Below are 22,466 nucleotides of genomic sequence, written 5' to 3' on the forward strand. Positions count from 1 at the left end.
CTAGAAAAAGCAACAAGACACACAACCACATAAAAGTTAACATAAACATCCACCACAGTGGATTCCCCACATTCCTCAATGTGATGGAAGGCAATAAAGTTTAATCTTCTTCCCTTTTTAATCTCCCACGGTCGGGGCAGTAGAACCATCGTTGGGCCGATCGAAGCTCCCACAGATGGCGATCGTAGCCCCCACGTCTGGGCGATCGAAGCTCCCGCGCCGGGGCAGTCGAAGCTCCTGCGGCTTGGAGCTCCCGAAACAGGGACCATGAGCTGCAGGATGTTAAAGTCCATAGGCTCCCACGGTTGGAGCTCCGAGGTCAATCCCTGGCAAAGGGATCGCCAGCTAAATATACTAAAATAACTAAATTTAAAGTAGCTCTTTCTTCCCAATAACCATTTCTGGATTAAGCCCTCCCTTCACCACCTCCAGTTTAAATTCCATTTGGAATATTTTGGAGGACCAAGAAACCAAGAACCAAGAACCAAGCTCCACGATGTTAAGTCCCGCAGACTCCCGCGGTTGGAGCTCCCGAAGTTGGTCTCCAGCAGGGGCCACCAACTCCTCAATGTTAGGCCGCAGTGCGGAAGGGATTGCTAAGGCTCTGGGGAGTGTTGTGGAGAATAGGGATCCAGGAGTGAACGTGCATAATTCCTCGAAAGTGGCATCACAAGTGGATAGAGTGCTCAAGAAGGCTATTGGCGCATTGGCCTTCATTAGTCAGAGCATTGAGTATAGAAGTTGTATAAGAGTCATATTAGTTATATAAGATGTTGGTGAGGCCATATTTAGAGTATTGTGTTCAGTTTTGGTCACCATGTTACAGGAAAGATGTTGTCAAGCTTGAAAGAGTGCAGAGAAGATTTACAAGGATGTTGCCAGGAGTTGAGGAACTGAGCTACAGGGAGAGAGCAGGTACTATCACAACATTTAAGAAACATTTACACAGGTAGATGGATAGCTTAGGTTTAGAGGGAAATGGGCCAAAAAGTGGCACCAGTGTAAATTGGGCATATTGGTTGGTGTGGGTAAGTTGGGCGAAAGGGCCTGTTTCCTCACTGTGGCTCTATGGCTTAGGGTAAGCTGTGGCCTTGATGAATCTTTGTGGGAAGATGTGTCCACAATACATTTTGCTCCCACATGGAAACGTTTTACAGAGCTATTTTGTGACTGCTGTTGAGAAAATTAGTTTAAGGTGTCTCATACTGTACTTCCAGTGCTCCACAAAGCAAAGATGGGGCTGTTATAACGATAAAACTAAAGGAGAAGGCAAGTAACATTGCAAAAATTTGTGGGAAGCTATTAAAAAAAAACAACAAAAAATAACTATAAAGGCAATATAGGGAGAAAAGATGAAATATGAAAGTAAGCTCGCCAATAATATAAAAGAGCAAATGTTTCTACAGATATATGAGCAACACTATATTCTGCACTCTGGTACTTTTCTCTTTGTACTACCTATTGTGTATGTGCCTGGCTTGATTGTACACATGAATGTTATGAGTTTTCTGGATTGCACGCAAACAAAGCATTTTTAATGATAATAATAAACCAATATTATATTTACAAAATGATATTTAGACTTTGATGTGGAGTCAGAATGAAAATGTAGTGGCTACTTTTAAGAGGATGACTAGCAACTTCATCGACAATTTCATAATGAAAGATGTTATTTTCCAGATCTTATCTTTACCTGCATTAAGTGATGATCAGAGATACAAGACGAACAAGCTCCGGGTACAGAATAGAAGAGAACTAATTAATGTCCTGTCTGCAAGGTTAGTCCCAATAATGGACACTCATTGATCAATAATGCACATTTTCGTGAAAAAGTTGCACTAAATTGAAAGATTTTAAAATCATTCAGAGCTTATTTGGGATAGGTTGTGAGTTTGTGATTGCATTTTCTTGTATAAATGTAGCAGTTGTTGAGATTTAGAAGAATGAGAAGTTATATTTGTTAAGCATAATAATATAAGAGAACTTGGGGTTTATAATGAGCAGACCTAGGATGCAAATATCAGAATAAATGATCATCCATTTAAAGGCAGAGAAGAGAAGGAATGTGTTTTCTCAGATGATTGTAAATCGATAAAATTCTCTATCAATAGACAATAGGTGCAGGAGTAGGCCATTTGGCCCTTTGAGCCAGCACCGCCACTCAATGTGATCATGGCTGATCATCCCCAATCAGCACCCCGTTCCTGCCTTCTCCCCATATCCCCTGACTCTGCTATTTTTAAGAGCTCTCTCTTGAAAGCATCCAGAGATCCTGCCTCCACCGCCCTTTGAGGCAGAGAATTCCAAACATTCACCACTCTCTGTGAGAAAAAGTGTTTCCTCATCTCCGTTCTAAATGGCTTACTCCTTATTCTTAAACTGTGGCCCCTGGTTCTGGACTCCCACAACATCAGGAACATGTTTCCGATGCAGGTGAACCTCTGCCTCACCTGGAAAGACTGCTTGGGTCCTTGGATGGAGTTGAGGGGGGAGGTAAAGTGAAAAGTGTAGCATTTACTACGGTTGCAAGGGAAAGTACCAGGGGAGGGGGTGGTTTGGGTGGGAAGGGACGAATTGACCAGAGAGTTACGGAGGGAGCAGTCCCTGCTGAAAGCCGAGGACATGGGAAGATGTGGCCAGTGGTGGGATCCCATTGGAGGTGGCGAAAATGTTGGAGGATTATATGTTCTATGTGACAGCTGGTAGGGTGGAAGGTGAGGACAAGGGGGATTCTGTCCTTGTTATGAGTGGGAGGATGGGGAGTGAGAGCGGAGCTGCGGGATATAGAGGAGACCCTGGTGAGAGCCAGCCTCTTCTATAGTAGAAGAGGGGAACCCCCGTTCCCAAAAGAATGAGGACTTCTCCGATGCCCTGGTTTGGAACACCTCATCCTGGGTGCAAATGCAGCGTAGACAGAGGAATTGGGAGTAGGGGATGGAGTCCTTACAGGAAGCAGGGTGGGAAGAAGTGTAGTCCAGATAGCCATGGGAGTCAGAGGGTTTGTAGTAGAGTTGTTAACAATTGCTTTGAATTTTGACTGACTTTAATGATATATTTTTGCACAATGTTGTACAATTTATGGCTCTCCAAACATAATTTTGCTTGTCATTTTCAATTTCAAAAGTAATTTTCTTATCATTTGTACTACTTCCAGATATAACAGCTTTTTTTATAAAGCTAGTTGAATTTCAGCTTAGAAAAACTGAATGATTGTGAAAAATAGAATGAAACAGCTTCATAAAATCATTTAGGTTCCTGCCGATGATATATCTTTGATTACATTGTAAACTTTGTTTTTAAGTCAAGAAAACATCTTATCTGGAGAATATCTCTTGCAGCCTCAGGACAAGAGTCTAGTTCTGCAAAGAATTGCGTATTTTTATATTTTTGCTGGCTACTGCAAATTAAGTCATGTTCTGCTGTACTGATTCAAAATCAGTACATCATGTTTAAACCACAAAACTCTTTTATGATTAGATTTTCAGAAAAGACAACAGAAGACTGGTTGCAACTGTTTGAAGGTAGTGGTGTACCATATGGTCCAATAAACAGCATTCAGAAAGCATTCTCCGAACCTCAGGTCAGTTTATTGCCTTGCATGCAAAAGAGAATTTGAATGAAAAGTATCTTCAGTAAAATGGAAGATCTTGCAATAATGGATATCTTGAGTTAATAACCAGTTTTTCTAGTTAGAAAGAACCAATAATAATTCCAAGTATCCTGTAAGAAGTCCCCTAATCCATAAAACTGATTTAATTAGAAGTGCTTGATGGATTATGCAATACCTAGCTGTCAATAAATCTATTTGCCAGAGAGATCACCACAAGCAAAACATTGCAGTCTTGTACAGATTTTGTTTACAGTGTTCACTGTTTGCTGAGTGAATTTGTGTCTATAATAACGTGACAAGCTTGTAAAACTTTGATCACTCCATTCTATCCACGTTGAGTTCAGGAAAATACTTACTGTATATAATATAATTTAAATTACGGCACAATGTGAGATTATTCCTTGTATTTTTGTCGATTATCTTAAATCCGATAAAATAATTTAAGTAACACCAAAGCATTAGTTGAAAACAGTACCAATGGCATGTAAGTTCCCAGCAGAGACAAGCAATTTAGGCTACACATCCGCTTTAGCTTCTAGCTGAGTTTCGGATTGCCTTTTGTTATTTTATGGTATATTGCCCGATCCAAATTGTCCTTGAATTGCGTGATTTCCAGCCAATTCAGAGGAACTATAAAGAGTGGATAATATTGGAGTGTGGGAGGAAACCGATAATATTGGTGTGGGTCTGGAGACACACATAGACAAGATGAGGTAGGACAGCAGACTTCCTTCCCTATAGGGCATCAGTGAACCAGATGGATTTCATGACAGTTTTGTGGTTTCAAGACCAACATTGCAGATGATGTATTTGAGTTCAGATTTACTTAAGTAACTGAATTGTAAGCTGCCATTGCCAGATTTGAACTCATGACTCGAGATTAGGAGACTGAATAACATAAACATTGTGTTTTGTACCCACGATATAATTACTAGCTTTTCTCTGCTGACGTTGCTCAGAGTGATCTGCAGTTTTTCTTTGTGTATTTATCTTTTCCAATACTGAGATTGCAACATCGAACATTGCATTGTTTTTTTTTATGGCGAGGGACATATTTAACAGTAAGGGAGATGATTTAATTCAGTTTGCACGATTATGAAGGGAACTGCCAACACGATGAAGGGTTCAAATAACAGAAGATCAAACTAATCATTAGAAATTAGGAATAGGAAGAAAATCCTTTGGACTTAAATAGGCTTTCCACCCAAAGCATCATCAGTCCATTTCACCCACAGGCATGTCCTGCAGAGTTCCTGATTTTTGCTCTGTTTTTGCTTGTTTTTGCTCAAGTAATGATTAAATCCATTAAAGAAGAAGTAATAAAGTTGGGGGTGACATTGGTCTGGAATGTATTTATTGTTAGAAGGGTGAAATTCCCATTTCTAAACACCTTAATAGAACTTACAGGGGAATCTAACAGAGGAAGCTGTGCGGCACGGTGGTGTAGCAGTAGGGCTTTACGGCGCCAGAAACCCAGGTTCGATCCTGACTATGGGTGCTGTCTGTACGGAGTTTGTACGCTCTCCCTGTGACCTATGTGGGTTTTCTCAATGATCTTCGGCTTCTTCCCACACTCCAAGGACGAACAGGTTTTTAGGTTAATTGGCTTGGTGTAAATGTAAATTTGTCCCTAGTGTGTGTAAGGTAGTGATATTGTGCGCTGGTCAGTGTGGACTCGGAGGGCCAAAGGGCCTGTTTCCATGCTGTCTCTCAAAACTAAACTAAACTTACCAACGCCATATTTAAAAACAGGTATAAAGTGTATAAAAACAGGTATAAAGACTGAAAATGGGTCCTGACCTGAAACGTCACCTATCCATTAACTCCACAGATGCTGCCTGACACGCTGAGTTACTCCAGCGCTTTGTGCTTTGCTCAAGATTCCAGTATCAGCAGTTCTTTGTGTCTTTATATAGTATAGAGACTTGTGTTCATATTTTCTGCAGCCTTCTTATGTACATTTTGGATACTTTAATTATAACGTGCCTTGCAATTTCACTTGAGAAACTAATTGTAGAGTTTTCAAAATGAGAGTGCTGCCAATGTCAATAATCATGACAATTCACTAATTCCTGCGCAGTAAAGATAGCAATCCTGATAATCTGCCTGGACATTCATAATGACTGAACAAAAAAAACATGAACAAACATGCAATGGTGGAAAATAATTATTTTTTTCATGCCTACATTTTGATAACAGCATTAAAAGAGGTGTTAATTATTTAATACACATATCCAGCCTGCTTCTAAAGATCTAAAAAAGCTAAATTTTCAATTTCTTCCTTCAAAATTTTGCTTTGTATGCATATGGTACAACAGATGTTTTAGGGAAATCAGATATCTTAATCGGAACCTTATTGTCTTATATACTCTTGAACGAGCACACTTGTGGGTTTAAGATTTAAGAAGAATATTTTGGTTATTTTGCGGTTCTGTGAGCTGCCATTATACAAAAATACAAAAGGAAGTGGTTACCAATGGCGATTCTAGCCCAAAGCTTCTTATGTTATTTTTTTTTCTAATCAAGAGCTGCTTTATGTCTCACCTCGCCATATCCAAATTGTAATCGACTCCTCCCCAGAGCTCATTCACAGAGCTACTTTCTTCTTCACCAAGCCATTTTCTTTTTCACAACAAACTGTTTCCACCACAGAGTAACCCCAGTTGCTGCCAAGACTTTTACCTTTACAGACCCATTTACTTCTTTACAACCAATCTCTTATTCGTGGAGTCAATTCCATATTGCCAGATTCCTGCGATCATTGAAACATTTCCCATTCTAAGATCAGGATTTTGTTGTTTTAGACACTTTTTTTCAAAAGCCCTCTATTCTCTCACAGGACTGAACATAATTTTCAGTTCATACGTATTAATGAAATCTTTAAATGATATGGCCTTCTATGTCAAAGTTAAGTGAGCTTCATTTGGGTGATTTTTAAAGGAAAAAGGGTCAGAGTATCTGAACTGCTATGAAAGTAGATAAAGGTTTTGGCATCAATCTCTGTGCGTCAATATTACTGGTGGATTATTGCTTCCAGCAGCAGTGCAGAATGTCATTCAGTTTACACGGAACTGATTCATGACATGATAGACAGAACAAAGTTACAAGTGAGGCTTTCCCACTCATCATTGAACATATTCATAAAACACACTAAATGCTGTGGAGTGTGTTTCACTTTTCCACACATCTGCAACTATTTACAGCCTTTTCAATGTGAATGCTAATTAGGACCATTTTTGAACTGCCACAAGAAATTGGAGTGAGACTACTGCATTAACACACTTTCAGGCAGCAGAAATAAATATTGCGGGACATGAGCAAGGGTTAGAGATAGTAACACAAATTCATTATTGAATAGACATGACTATAGAGGGTGCATAGTGAGCATGTAGCCTCTTTAATGGTCCTAGCTGAAAAATAACTATTTGGTAATTAATTGAGTCATCTTTTCCTGCATCAACATTTGATATGTTATATCTTATTAAAATTTACCAGTGTATATATATATTTTTAATTATTTAAAAAAATTAATATGAAAGCAAAATACTTGGAGATATCTGTTAGTAGAGTCGATCAGTTTAATTCATTTTCCTGCTCCTATTGTGACCTCTCTATTCTCAGCATCATATGAAATTCCACTGAAGCTTGCAAACAGTCAAGGAATAGCACCTCATGTTCCAAATAAGTGCTTTCCAGCCTTATGGAGCAACATTGAGTTTAACATTTTCAGCTTTTCCTATAATCCACAATATTTTCCTTATGTGTTTTAACATTAAGATTGTGTTTGTCCATTTGAACTTCTCAATCTTTTGTTTCTTTACTTATCCCATTAGCATCCCAATTTGCCCTCTTTTATCTCCTTTCATCTATCTGTTTATTTGCACTTTATCAGTGTATTTATGCATGTGTGTATATATTTATATAATGGTATATGGACACACTGATCTGTTCTGTAGTCATGCCTACTATGTTCTGTTGTGCTGAAGCAAAGCAAGAATTTTCATTGTCCTATCAGGGACACATGACAATAAACTCTCTGGAATCTTGAATCTCGAATCTCTTCCCCTTCCTGCATCTTTAAACTGGTTTGTGTTCAATGGTCTGATGATTATGAGTGTTCCCCCCCCCACCCCCCCCCACACCCCCAGCTTACTGGTTGCCTGCCCTTTCCCCCAGGTTGCGTTTAGGCTCTGATTGATGTTGTAGAGGACATTTTTAATCAACTTTGGCCAGATCAGCACCGAATAATCTTGCCAGCTTGTGTAGCCCCTCACCCAGATGTGATGTTGGGAAACACTGTCAATTCCTTGTTCCGTTCATAGGAGCAGAATTAGGCCATTCAATCTTGGCTTGATCTTTCCCTTGCAACCCCATACTCCTGCCGTCTCCCCGTAACCTTTGACACCTTTACTAATCAAGAACCTGTCAATTGCTGCTTTAAAAATATCCATTGACTTGGTCTCCACGACTGTCTGTGGCAATCAATTCTACAAATTCAACACCCTCTGACGAAAGACATTCCTCCTCGTCTCCTTCCCAAAGATCCTTTTATTCTGAGACAGTGCCCTCTAGCCGTAGACTCTCCCACTAGTGGAAACATCCTCTCCTCATCCACTCTATCCAGGTCTTTCACTATTCAGTAAGTTCCCACCTCATCCTCCTATACTCCAGCAGGTACAGGCCTAGTGCCGTCAAACGCTCATCATACGTTAACCCAATCAAACCTCCTCTGGACCCTCTCCAACACCATCACATCCCTCCTGAGATATGGGGCCCAAAATTGCTCACTATACTCCAAATGTGGTCCGACAATGCCTTATAAAGCCTCAGCATTACATCCCTGCTTTTATATTCTAATCCTCTTGAAATGAATGCTAACATTGCACTTGCCTTCCTTGCTACCAATTCAACTTGCAAATTAACCTTTTGACTGTACCAGCACTCCCAAGTTGCTTTGGGCCTCCAATTTCAGAATGCTCTCCCTATTTAGAAAATAGTCTATGCCTTTATACCTATTACCAAAGTACATGGCCGCATACTTTGCTACGTTGTATTCATCTGCCACTTCTTTGTCCGCTCTCCCAATCTGTCCAAGTTCTTCCGCAGATTCCCTGCTTCGTCTACACTACCTGCCCTTCCACCTATCTTCGTATCGTCTGCAAACCTAGCCACAAACCCATTGATTTCATCATCTAAATCATTGATATACGTGAAGAGTAGTGGCCCCAACACCAATCCCTGCAGAGCACCAGTAATCACCGGCAGCCAAACGGAAAAAGCTCACTTTATTTCCATTGCCGGTACATATGGCAATTAAATACTTTTAATGCTTGAACATGCAGGCAACATTCATTACTGCCAAAACAGTCTGCAGAACTTCTGAGGATGGATTGCTATATTGCAACACATTGCTGGAAGAAATGGATCAACAACCAGATTGGCTAATGATGGAAAAGGAAGACTGTCTACCTTTTGAAATTGGACCGATCATATTTGCCCCCACAAAACTGCACAAAAAAACCTATAAAGAAAACCCCATAATACATAGTGGAATACGAATTTGGAAACAAATAAAAATAGATTTAAAATTGAATAATATACCACTCTGCCTTCCCATTGTAAATAATCCTTTATTCAAATCATCCTTTATGGACAAAGGTTTCACACAATGGAAAAATTATGGAATCAAAAATATAGGACATCTTTATGGGAAAGGTACTTTTCTTTCATTTCAAGAGTTACAACAGAATTATGGACTGCACTCAAATAATTTCTTCAGATATCTACAAATTAGAGATTATGTTAAATCTAATACACAAGTCTACAGGAATAGGGAATCAGAAATTCTTGATGAATGTTTGAACAAGCATCCTAATACTGAAAAACTAATAGCTTATATTTATAACACCCTACTAAACAACGAGGTACCACCGACCGAACCATATAGATACAAATGGGAAAATGAAATAGGTCATCCTATCACGAAAGATATGTGGGACGAAAGTTTACAACAAATACATCAATGTTCATTAAATGCCAGACATACTTTAATACAATTCAAGGTCTTACATAGACTACACTACTCTAAAATAAAGCTAAATAGAATCTTCCCACAAATCTCTCCTATTTGTGATAAATGTCTACATCTAGAGGCTAATTTAACACATACGTTTGCAAACTGTATAAAACTTAAACATTTCTGGACTGATATTTTTAACTTCAGAAGTTATTAATACAATACAATTAATACAAAACTGGACCCAGACACAAAATTAATAATACTTGGAATATCAGAACAAAGCTTAACACTCACAACAAACCAAAGAAATTTCCTCAACTACAGTATAATAACCGGGAAAAAATTAATATTAAAATTTTGGAAAGGCCCTACAACCCCCACAATTAAAATGTGGATTACGGAAATGTCGGAGACCCTATACTTAGAAAGAATTAGACTTGTCTTAATGGACAAACAAGATCTTTTCCATAAAATTTGGGCTCCATTCATTAACTATCTGAAGGGATAGATTGGCACAGCACGAGGACCCAACTGAAACAAACTCAGGAACAGATGAAAAGCTATACTTTATAACCTACGAACCTATCTCCATTGACGTATTACAGGTAACCCATTCCACCTCCCTTGTTTTTCTGTTGTTTTTTTTTCTTTCTTTTTTATTTGTAACTTTCTACCCTCTCTTTCTCCCTCTTTCTATAAAAAATAAAAACACTAGAAGCAGAAGTAATTGATAATGGAAAATTTTAATAATGTATGACTGATGTATATGAAAAGTTTTTTTACTATAATATATAACTACATTTTATAATATGTCTACTTCTAATAAATAAATAAATAAATAAATAAATAAAAGAACTTCTGAGGATGGATTGCTATACTGGTAAACACATTCCCAGAATGAAATCCGGAAGTGGCAGCGCTGCCTGGCAGCTGCGGCTCGCCTGCAGTCCGTCTGTCTTTTTCTTTTTTTGTTGTTTTCTTTTGTTCTGTTTTAGTTAAATTTTAGTTTATTAGGTTGTGTATGTGTGTGTGTGGGGGGGGGGGGGTGAAACATGGTTTTGGTCTCTTCCTTCGGGGGAATGCGACTTTATCTTGTCGTATCCCCTTCTCTGTCTCCGTCTACGCTGAGGACTAATGGCGGAGCTGGCGGCCTCCAACTGCGACCGACCTCGAGGCTCCGGAGGCAGAGTCAGCCAGGACTTACCAGCGCGAGGCTGGCCGACTTCGGGCTGTGGCGGGGTTCCGGTGGTAGTGGCCCGGCTTCGGGGCTGTGGCGGCGTTCTGGCGGCAGCCTGAATTCGGAGCTCGGCCGCGGACCCAGTGTTCAACATCGTCGGGAGCTCGCAGGTCACAGGTTGGTGACCTGTTTTTCCGGAGCTCCCGCAATTACAGCTGCGTCCGCTGGACTGGAGGGCGGCAGCTTCGGCAACTTCGACCACCCCGGGCCACGGAGCTTGAACCGGCCCGTTCGCGGAGCACGGTTGAGCCACGGGACTGACTTACCATCACCCGGCGGGGTCACAACAACGGAAGCCTGGATTGCCTCAGCACAGAGGGAGAACAAGGAGGGAAGAGACAGAGAATTTAAGACTTTTGCCTTCCATCACAGTGAGGAGGTGCCTGGTGAACTCACTGTGGTGGATGTTAATTTGTGTTTATTGTGTGTTTTTGTTATTTATTATTATATGTATGACTGCGGGCACAACATTTTGTTCAGACCGAAAGGTCTGAATGACAATAAAGGAAATTCAATTTAATTCAATGGAAGGGATTCTGAGGGAAATGCTCATTGAAACAAGGTTCTGAAAAACATCGACAATGAGTGAACTTTAATAAAATAGCTGAAACATCTGCTTTTGATTTTCAATTAAGTATCATTCCCAGTAGCTTCGCAGTCCATATTGGCTCCACTCTCATCAAGTGAAAATAGTAACAGTAAAACAAAAATTAACATTGATTCATTGAATAAAGTTGACCTAATGATATATCTTTTTCTCTTTTTCACCTGCTGCCATCTTATTCAAAATTGTTGACTATACTTCTCATCATGTTGCTTCTAATTATACCATTTGATGGCCACTGCTTAGTCCAACATTTCAAATTATCTTTCATGACCTATTAAAAGTTTTAAAATTTGATTGACTCTAAATTGTCCAGCCATGCATGACATAATTAAATGAGCTACATGTATTTACTTTTGTATTTGTTTGCAGGTGATGTACTTAACATAGGGTCAAATGGAAACATTGAAGTTGATAAAAGAGCCAGAATTAAAGTAAAGGTAGACAAAAAAGCTGGAGAAACTCAGCGGGTGAGGCAGCATCTATGGAGCGAAGAAATAGGCGACATTTCGGGTCGAGACCTTTCTTCAGACTGAACTAATTAATATGTTTAGTGTAATGCTGATTCTGAAGTGAACAGATCTACAGAAATAGGAGAGAATTTTGTATTTATTCGGATTAATGTTTTTTTTAATATTACATTTTACTAAGCATCATTGCACTGCAAATGCAAAAAGGTTTGAAGCATTATCAAACTGATTTATGCCCACTGTACATTATCCTTGGCAGTGGGATAACATTCCCCATTGCCCAGCTGGCTGCTGACTATCAAAGGCACAGATTGATTGTTGCTGAACCAGGGCAGTGCATCTGGGATGAACATACCACATTTTCAATCTGGTGTGCAGATTGCTTGCTTCTGAAATTGCTTTGCAGAGCAACATACAAGGGAAATAAAGTCTTCTCTGATGAATTCATATAGTCCATCGCTTCCTTCCTGCTATTCCCATTGACCAGGTACAGTATATAATGACTCAGGATGGCACTGCAAGATGGAATGATGCAAGATAGGCAAGTTAATGCTGGCATGTTGAATTGAGGGCAGGTACTTCAATACCTCAGTTTGGATGGTCAGCATTTCAACTTTATTATACGGCTAAGCTGGCATGCCAGTCTTCTGAGCAAAAACTGGTAAGCAGCGACAATTGACATAGCTATGGATGGTATAATGCCTTATTGAAGTGTAGAAAATAGGGGTAGACAATTCACCTTCTTGGGTTTGCTCTAGCATTGAATATAAATATGGCAGATTATCCACTTAAGTTCCCTGATCCTGCCTTCTCTCCAAATTCCTTGATCCCTAATTATCTCCAATATTTTTCAGTTCCAATAAAAGATTATTACCGTGAACTTCATATCTAATCTTCTCTCCTAGCAGGCTGTCTAACCAGGTGTATGACCATTATATTCCTGCTTTTATTTCAGATTTCCAGCAGATTGCTTTTATATTATTACTCAAACCAGATACATACCTTACGTTCATTTTGGTCTTTGGCAAAACCTTGCATTGGCCATTTCTTTATATATTGGCTGTATTTCCTGGCTGCAAAATTCTTGAATCATATTTCAACAATAAGGCTGACATGAGCACACTTGGCATTAATGTTGAGAGGAGTTGAAGAGCATCTGGATTCACCTACGTATATAATGAGTCCTATTGTTAGGAAATAATACGTGGAGTGAGCTTTGCATTAAAAATACAAATATATACATTGTCCTGAGCATAAAGGTTTACTAAAACATTGTGGCCAGCCACTCCATTGGTTTAACATTTTCGGGAACAATGCTGAGAAGAGTTAATGTTAGAAATATCAGCATTGTGCATTTAGTGGTAAATCGTTTATTCTGATAGACATCTCCCATAAAAACTAACATATCTATATTCTAAAAGACGAGACGCAGGTGGTTGTTAAGTGCTTAAAGGAGGATAAATCCCTGGGGTCTGACCAATTGCATCCTAGGACATTGGGGGAAGCTAGGGAAGAAATTGCTGCGGTTCTGGCAGAGATATTTGTCTCATGGTTGAGGCATCCGAAGACTGGTGGATTGCTAATTTTATGCCTTTACTTAGGTAGTCTTAGCCTTCAAAATTAAAGGACGTTCCTTTTGGAAGGAGACGAGGCGGAATTTCTTTAGTCGGTGGTGAATCTGCGGAATTCTTTACCACAGAAGGCTGTGGAGGACGTCAATTGATATTTTTAGGGCAGAGATAGAAAGATTCTTGGTTAGTACGGGTGTCAGGGGCTATGGGGAGAAGGCCGAAGAATGGGGTTAGGAGGGAGAGATAGATTAGTAGTGAATGAATGGCGTAGTAGACTTGATGGACTGAATGGCCTAATTCTGCTCCTATCACTCAAGGTCCTATGACCTTAACAAGTTAGGAACTACAGGCCAGCAACCCTAACATCATTGGGAAAGTTACTGTAGGAGTTTCTGAAAGACAAGCTCTAGCTGCATTCGGAAAGACAAGGACTATTTCAGGACAGTCAGTGTGGCTTTGTGTGTAAGAAATCTTGTGGCACAATTATGTTTGCGTTTTTGAAGTGGTAACCAAGGGGATAAGCCAGTGGAAGATGTTGTTTACATGGACTTCAGCTGGGCCTTTGACAAGGTCCCACATGGTAGGGTGGTCTGAAAGGTTGATCATATGGGATCTAGGTTGAGCTAAGCAGTTGGGTACAACATTTGCCTGGTGGAAGGAATCAAGATAGTAATGGATAGGTAATTTTCCAGATTGGAGTCCAGTAGCCAGTGGTGTGCTTGTGGATAGATGTGGATCCACTGTTGTTTGTCATCTATACAAACAATTTGGATGAGAATGTGGATAGGATGGTAAGTTTGCAGATTACATTAAATTGGTGATATGATGGACAGTGATGAAGGTTATTGAAGACTACAACAGGTTCTGCAACAACTTGGAAAGTGGGTCCAAGAAATTGCTGATGGGATTCAACTCAGACAAGTGCAAAGTGTTGCATTGTGGAATGCTAAACCAGGACTGGTTGTGCATAGTAAATCACAGGGCTCTGGCTATGTTTTAGAACACACATGGTACCACAGTGGCATAGCGGCAGAGTTGCTGCATTACAGCACTTGCAGTGCCAGAGTCCCGGGTTCGATCCCAACTACGGTTGCTGTCTGTACGGAGTTTGTAAGTTCTCCCCGTGGGTTTTCTCCGGGATCTCCGGTTTCCTCCCACACTCCAAAGACGTACTGGTTTGTAGGTTAATTGGCACAAGTTTGTATACTTGGTATAAGTGTAAATTGTCCCTGGCGTGTGTAGGCATGTGTTAATGTGCGGGGATCACTAATCGGTGTGGACTTGGTATGCTGTAGGGCCTGTTACCATGCTGTTTCTCTAAACTAAACTAAACAAAACTAAACTAAACAGAGAGACCTAAAAGTGGTGATAAAGGTGGACAAGGTGGCGAGGAAGATGTTTGATACTCTTTCCTTTGTTAGTCAGGGAACTGAGTACGCAGGTTTGGTCATCATATTGCAACTGTAGAAGACGTTAGTGAAGTATTGTGTGCAGTTATAGTTGCCCAGTTATGGGAAAGATGGCATTAAGCTGAAAAGCTCTCAGAAAAAATCACTGGGATGTTACTGGGACTAGAGGGCTTGAGTTATAAGGAGAGATTGCATAAGATGAGCATAGGAGACATAAAAGGCAACCTTATGGCAATATATAAAATCATGAGGAGTTAGATAAGGTCAATCCTCACAGTTTTTTTATCCTAGGGCAGGGGAGTCTTAAGGTGATTTATGGGCCTGTCCCACTTAGATGGCTGCAGGAAACTATGCAGTCGCCACATGGTCGCCACATGTTCGCAGGTGGTTGCCGGGGAGTCGCCTTCATGGTCGTGAGGAGTTCCCGCATTCTAGGAACTAGTGGCGGCCTCATAGTCGTGGCGAATTATTGAACATGTTGAAAAATTAGCGGCGACTAGAATGAAGCTGCCATGGAGAGTAGCGAGAATTCTCGTACCGTACTTGGGTCGCCAGGAGGTCCTAGTGGGTTGCTAGGAGGTCGATGGTTCTCATAAGTTCTTGTAGGTTTTAGCCGGTGCTGGTTAATTTCATTGGGGAAAAAAAACGTAAGCAGTAGTTTTCAGAACCAAGGATTAAGACGGCTAAAGCACAGTGTACGCTAAGTGCTTTAAAATAGGGGGGGGAGGGTGTAATGTTAAATGTCCGCCGAGCTTCACAGCCGTGTATCTCTGGCTTCTTAAAGGTTGTCTGGCATCTTAAAAGTTGTCTATGCCCCTTCTCCCTCCTCTCCCCCTTCTCTCCCCTCTCCCCCCTCCCCCCCTATTTTAAAGGACTTAGCGTACACTGTGCTTTAGCCGTCTTAATTACAGCGCCAACCTTCCTGTTCATCGCGGTGTGTGTCTGTATCACCTTGGCTTTGCACCGTGTGAATTTCACTCAGACAGCGCTCCCCCCGCTTGCCCTGTCCCCCGCCTGCGATGTGTTCATGTTCCACTCTGACAGTCGCCGTTCCAGTTGCCAGTTTTTCAGTCGACTGCCGGCAACTTGACTGTTGCTGGCAATCCACTGAAAAATCGCCTAAGTAGGACAGGCTCATTACAGCGCTTGCAGTGCCTGAGACCCGGGTTCGAACCCGACTACGGTTGCTGTCTGTACGGAGTTTGTAAGTTCTCCCCGTGACTGCATGAGTTTTCTCCGGGATCTCTGGTTTCCTCCCACACTCCAAAGACGTACAGGTTTATAGGTTAATTGGCTTGTTTTTGAATACTTGGTATAAATGTAAATTGTCCCTAGTGTGTGTAGGCATGTGTTAATGTGCGGGGATCACTGATCGGTGTGGATTTGGTATGCTCTAGGGCCTGTTTCCATGCAGTTCCTCTAAACTAAACTAAATTAAACTAAACTAAACTAAACTAAACTAAACAGAGAGACCTAAAAGTGGTGACAAAGGTAGACAAGGTGGCGAGGAAGATGTTTGATACTCTTTCCTTTGTTAGTCGGGGCACTGAGTACGCAGGTTTGGTCATCATATTGCAACTGGACAAGACGTTGGTGAAGTATTGTATGATATCTTTTGAATGATATCTTTTTATTTCGAACGATTAAAAAAAAAAAAAGAAAAGAAAAGATGAAAATGAATAAATAAAAGGAAAATTATATATATACATATATGTATACATAAATACATACACACATACATACATATACATGTACATATATACATACATACATACATATACACACATACATATATACATAACATATATGTACATACACAAATGAAAAAACCAAAAGCCAATTTCAACATAATACACATTAGACTCGTTCGAAAAGGGATAGGAAGAAGCCTATGCTTGTCAAGTCCTACCCCCATTCTTCACCATTAACAAATGCAAAATTCAATAAAATAAAATAAACAGACAATTCAAATAAAACTACTCCAATCAAGCTATTAAGAAAAAAAGAACAAAAAAAGAAAAGAACAAAAAGAACAAGCACCATTAACATCTGTGAGATTTACATTCTCCTTCCTCATTACTGTACTTTTCAAAGATATATCTTTTGTACATTTTTTTAAATTGCATTATATTCATACTTTGTTTAATCGTTTCACAAGACCATTCCACAAAACCATTCCACTATGATGTCTATCTGAGCCAGTCCTTTTTACCTATATTTGGCCCATATCCCTCTCAACATTTCCTATCTGTGTACTTGTGTTTTAATTGTCATTGTATCTGGATCTGGTGACTTGTTCTATTGTGTGCAGTTATAGTTGCCCAGTTATGGGAAGGATGGCATTAAGCTGAAAAGCTTTCAGAAAACAATCACTAGGATGTTACTGGGACTAGAGGGCTTGAGTTATAAGGAGAGACTGCATAAGATGAGCATAGGAGACATAAGAGGCGACCTTATGGTAAAATATAAAATCATGAAGGGTTAGATAGGGTGAATCGTCACAGTTTTTTTATCCCAGGGCAGGGGAGCCTTAAGGTGATTTATGGTGAGGGAAAGATTTAAAGAAAACGTGAAGGGCAACTGTTTTACACAGAGGATAGAGGGTACCTAGAACAAGTCACCAGATCCAGATACAATGACAATTAAAACACAAGTACACAGATAGGAAATGTTGAGAGGGATATGGGCCAAATATAGGTAAAAAGGACTGGCTCAGATAGACATCATAGTCGGTATGGATGAGTTGGGCCAATGGGCCTATTTCCAAGCTATATAACTCTATGACAATAAAAGCAATCTTTGCAGTATCTATTACATTCAGAATATTCAGTTAAATGCCAACCCTAGCTCCAGTTTTTGAATCAGGAGGTTGTGGGCTCACTACTCCACAGATTTATGCAGGCATCAAGAGGGAGATTTCAGTACAATTCCAAGATAATGCTGCATCCAAGGAACTAGAGGTGCTGGTTTACAAGTCAAAAGGAGACTGAAAAGTGCTGGAGTAACTCAGCAGGTCTGTCAGCATCTCTGGAAGACATGGATATGTGACTATGAAGGTCTGAAGAAATTTCAAGAGGTGTCCCGACCCAAAACATCACCTATGCATGTATTCCAGAAATACAGCCAACATATAAAGAAATGGACAAGTGATGAGAGGGAATCTTACCCGCTGAGCTACTCCAGCGCTTTTTGTTTCAAGGTAATGCTGATCCATTATAGTAGCAATGGTACAAAATTTTGAGATTTAAAAAATCAAGTCTGCAATTTCTCCCATCAGATAAAGCGTAAAAATAAGTTTAATTTGACACCTAATTCACTTTCATATCTTCAGTATTAAAAAAGTTATGGCCATTTTCATACTCAGAAATTAGCATCTTGTTCCCTATTGATTTTCCATTGACTTAACACAAAAGCTGTGATCGAGGAAAGTCAAAAGCCCATAACTTTCTTAAAAATTAAGGGAACTGAAATAAATTTTCAGTTATTATAGATTGAAGCATTCTGAAACAAATATGAAACATTCTTACTTGGAGGACCTGAAATTAAAGCATATAATTAGTTAGTTACCCAATTGTAGCTAATTACAAAATTCAATTACTAGATCTAAATATCTATCCATTTCTTAAGAAAAGATTAACATTTTTAAATAGCCTAAGTGTCCAAATAACATTCGCACAAGAATTTACAATATAACATGATTTTTAAATCTCATTGTAATTAATTTATAGGCCAAATGGAAGGAATTTAGTGTTTAATTCCTGTAAATTAATGGGCATTTAAATCATCTTGTGAGTGAGATTATGTGGAACGCGATCTATTGGAACGTTGCGGTTGCGGTGAATTTAAACCCCATATCGGCAGGAAAAATACTGCCGGTTCGTATGGGGCCTAAATCACCTTTTCGCAACGTAAAATTTGGATTAAGGTCATCCTAAGAAGCACGTTTATATGTAAAATAAACTGCTTTCCTTTAGCTGTCCCGTACCTGAAATCCGTCCCCGTTGTCGGCGTTCATGGCATTAGAAGCGGATTTTTATTTTACTCCAGCGCTGAAATTGTCCAGCGATTTAAAAAAAAAATCACAGACCGGCCGTCGGAACAAACCTTCAGCATAAGCTCGCACCCCGAGAAAATATAATTCCGGCAGGCAGGAGAAAACTGCATTTTAACCCAGCCCCCCCCCCCCCCCCCGAAGGTGCCAAAGTCGCGCACACGACCAGTGACAGAACTATAGCGCCGCTGAAGGTAAGTTTTGTAACATACCCAATTATAGGTATTGGTATTGTTTTGGTATTGAAAAACCTTGTTTATGTGCTATCCAGTCAAATCATACCACACATGAGTACAATCAAGCCATGCATAAGTATCACAGATAGTGCAAAGTGAAAAATAACCGGAGGATTATAGTTCCAGCCACAGAGAAAGTGCACATTATCAAAGTGCAAGGATCCCAATAAGATCGGTTGGGTGATCGGGGCTACACCCGTAGCTCATTAGAGGTCTGTACAAAAGTGTAATAACAGCAGGGGAAAAGGCGTTCCTGACTCTGGTGGTATGTGCTTTTAAGTTTCCATTACATCAGAGAAGAGAGAAGAGAGAAGAGGGAACAACCAAGGTGCAAGAAGTGTAGATGGAGACGATGAGAGGGAGGCTAATATGCATGATAGACTGGGCTACATCCACAATTCTCTGCAACTTCTTGTGGTCTTGGGCAGAGCAATTAATAATAATAATAATAATACATTTTATTTATGGGCGCCTTTCAAGAGTCTCAAGGACACCTTACAAAAATTGAGCATGTATAGGAAAAACATGTAAGGGGAATTAAATAAATAGTAGAGACATGATTAGTACACAAAGTAAAGACAGAATTCAATACAAAACACAGCATGAGGCAATTAATGCACAGATGAAAAGGGACGGGGACGTGGGGCTAAGGATAGGCAGAGGTGAAGAGATGGGTCTTGAGGCGGGACTGGAAGATGGGGAGGGACACGGAATTGCGGATCAGTTGGGGGAGGGAGTTCCAGAGCCTGGGGGCTGCCCTGGAGAAGGCTCTGTCCCCAAAACTGCGGAGGTTGGACTTGTGGATGGAGAGGAGACCGGCTGATGTGGATCTGAGGGACCGTGAGGGTTGGTAGGGGGAGAGGAGGTCAATGAGATATGTGGGGGCCAGATGGTGGAGGGCTTTGTAGGTGAGGACCAGGATTTTGTAGGTGATCCGGTGGGAGACGGGAAGCCAGTGAAGTTTTTTGAGGACTGGAGTGATGTGATGCCAGGATTTGGTGTGGGTGATGAGTCGGGCGGCTGCGTTCTGGACCAGTTGGAGTCGGTTGATGTAGGTGGAGCTGATGCCAAGGAGAAGTGAGTTGCAGTAGTCCAGTCGGGAGGAGATGAAGGCATGGATGAGTCTTTCAGCAGCAGGCGGTGTGAGAGAGGGTCTGAGTTTGGCGATGTTGCGGAGATGAAAGAAGGAGGTTTTAATGACATGGCGGATGTGAGGCTCAAGGGAGAGGGTGGAATCAAAGATCACGCCAAGGTTGCGGGCCTGGGGAGATGGGGAGACAGTGGTGCCGTCGATGGTGAGAGTGGGGTTATTGATTTTGCTAAGTGTGGCTTTGGAGCCTATGAGGAGAAATTCTGTCTTATCGCTGTTGAGTTTGAGGAAATTATGTTGCATCCAGGTTTTTATTGCTGACAAACAGGAGTTGATATGGGAGAGGGGGGGGTTGTGGGGGGATTTGGTGCCAAGGTAAATCTGGGTGTCATCAGCGTAACAGTGGAAGTCCAGATTGAAGTGGCGGAGTATCTGACCAAGGGGGAGGATGTAGATGATGAAGAGGAGGGGGCCGAGTACGGAGCCTTGGGGAACGCCTTGAGTGACTGCGGCTGTAGCAGAGGTGTGGTTGTGGAGAGAGATGAAGTGGGATCTGTTGGAAAGGTAGGAACGGAGCCAGCTGAGTGCAGAGCCTTCAATGCCGAGGTCCTTGAGTCTGGTGAGCAGGATGTTATGGTTCACTGTATCGAAGGCTGCGCTCAGGTCGAGGAGGATGAGGATGTTGAGGGAACCAGTGTCAGCAGAGGTGAGGAGGTCGTTGAGGACTTTGAGGAGAGCAGTTTCTGTGCTATGGAGGGGGCGAAAGCCAGATTGGAGGGGTTCAAGTAGGTTATACGCAAGGAGGTGGGAATGAAGTTGTGACGCAACGATACGCTCCAGGGTTTTTGAAAGGAAGGGGAGGTTTGAGATTGGGCGGTAGTTAATGAGAGAGGAGGGATCAAGACCAGGTTTCTTTAAGATTGGTGTAACGGCAGCAGTTTTGAAAGCGGAGGGGACAATTCCTTGGGACAATGAGGAGTTGAAGAGATTAGTGAGGTAGGGGCAGAGTACGGGGAGGCAGGACTTCAACAGGGGAGTGGGGAGAGGGTCGAGGGAGCAGGTGGTGGGTTTGGAAGAGCTGATGAGTTTGGAGATTTCAATAGGGGTGACCAGGTCAAACTGGGAGAGGAAGCAGTGTGGAGGAGGGGTAAGGAGGTCAGTGGAGATGTTGAAAGGAGGGGCCGTGGTAGGTGGTGGAGTAGATGCTGAGGAGTCGGGTACAGGGGATAAAGATTGATAGATGGTGCTGATTTTATCAGCGAAAAAGTGGAGGAATGAGTTGCAGAGATCCGGAGTAGAGGTAGGGAGAGTGTTGGCTCGAGGCTTGAGGAGGTTGCCCACTGTGGAGAAGAGGGTTCTGTGGTTTAGGCAGGGATCGGTGAATATGGAGGAGAGGTAGGCAGATTTTGCAGCAATTGCCAAACCAAGTTGTAACACATCCTGATGCTTTCCCTGGTACATCTGTAGAAAATGGTGAAAGTCAACAAGCTTCCAGAGGAGGTAGTTGAGGCAGATACTATAGGAGAAAAATACTGTAAATTTGGTCAGGTACATGGATAGGAAAGAGGGCCAAACCTGGGCAGGTAGGACTAGCATAGATGGGGCATCTTGGTCTGCATGGACAAGTTGAGCTGAAGTGCCTGTTCCTTAATCTTCTAAGGGAAGTAGAAGGTTGGTGTGCTGTCTTGGCCACGGATTAATATGGTTGCACCAAGATAGAATGTTGGCGATGTTTACGTCCAGGAACTTTAAGCTCCTGACCATCTCCATATCAGCAACAGTGATGCTGACTGAGATGAGTACACTACCCTGTTTCCTGAAGTCGATGACTGGCTTCTTGCCCTTACTTATATGGAGGGAGATATGGTTATCTTGACACCATGTTACTAAGCTCTCTATTTCCTTCCTGTACTGTGTCTCGTCATGGTTTGAAATCTGGATTAATACGATGGTGTACTCTACAAGATCGAGTTAGAGCACAATTTAGCTACACAGTCATGATTGTGTCGGCAGTGTAGTAAGGGGCTGAGAGCTCATCCTTGTGGGGCACTGGTGTTGAGAATTAGTTTAGTTTAGAGATAGCGCGGAAACAGGCCCTTCGGCCCACCGGGTCCACGCTGACCAGCGATCCCCGCACATTAACACTATCCTACATCCACTAAGGACAAT

General features: G+C 41.3%; 1 protein-coding gene across 3 annotated transcripts in view; it reads left to right on the forward strand.

Annotated features, from left to right (window-relative positions):
- The window catches only part of sugct (succinyl-CoA:glutarate-CoA transferase), a 469,744-nt gene that overhangs the window by 189,670 nt on the left and 257,608 nt on the right, over positions 1-22,466 (forward strand). For all 3 annotated transcript variants that reach the window (XM_033019979.1, XM_033019981.1, XM_033019980.1), the window contains 2 exons: positions 1,681-1,778; positions 3,478-3,580. In XM_033019979.1, the coding sequence (XP_032875870.1) occupies positions 1,681-1,778; positions 3,478-3,580 (201 nt within the window). The remainder of the gene's footprint in view (positions 1-1,680; positions 1,779-3,477; positions 3,581-22,466) is intronic.

The sequence above is a fragment of the Amblyraja radiata genome, chromosome 4, assembly GCF_010909765.2.
Source record: "Amblyraja radiata isolate CabotCenter1 chromosome 4, sAmbRad1.1.pri, whole genome shotgun sequence".
In the NCBI taxonomy this organism is placed as follows: Eukaryota; Metazoa; Chordata; class Chondrichthyes; order Rajiformes; family Rajidae; genus Amblyraja; species Amblyraja radiata.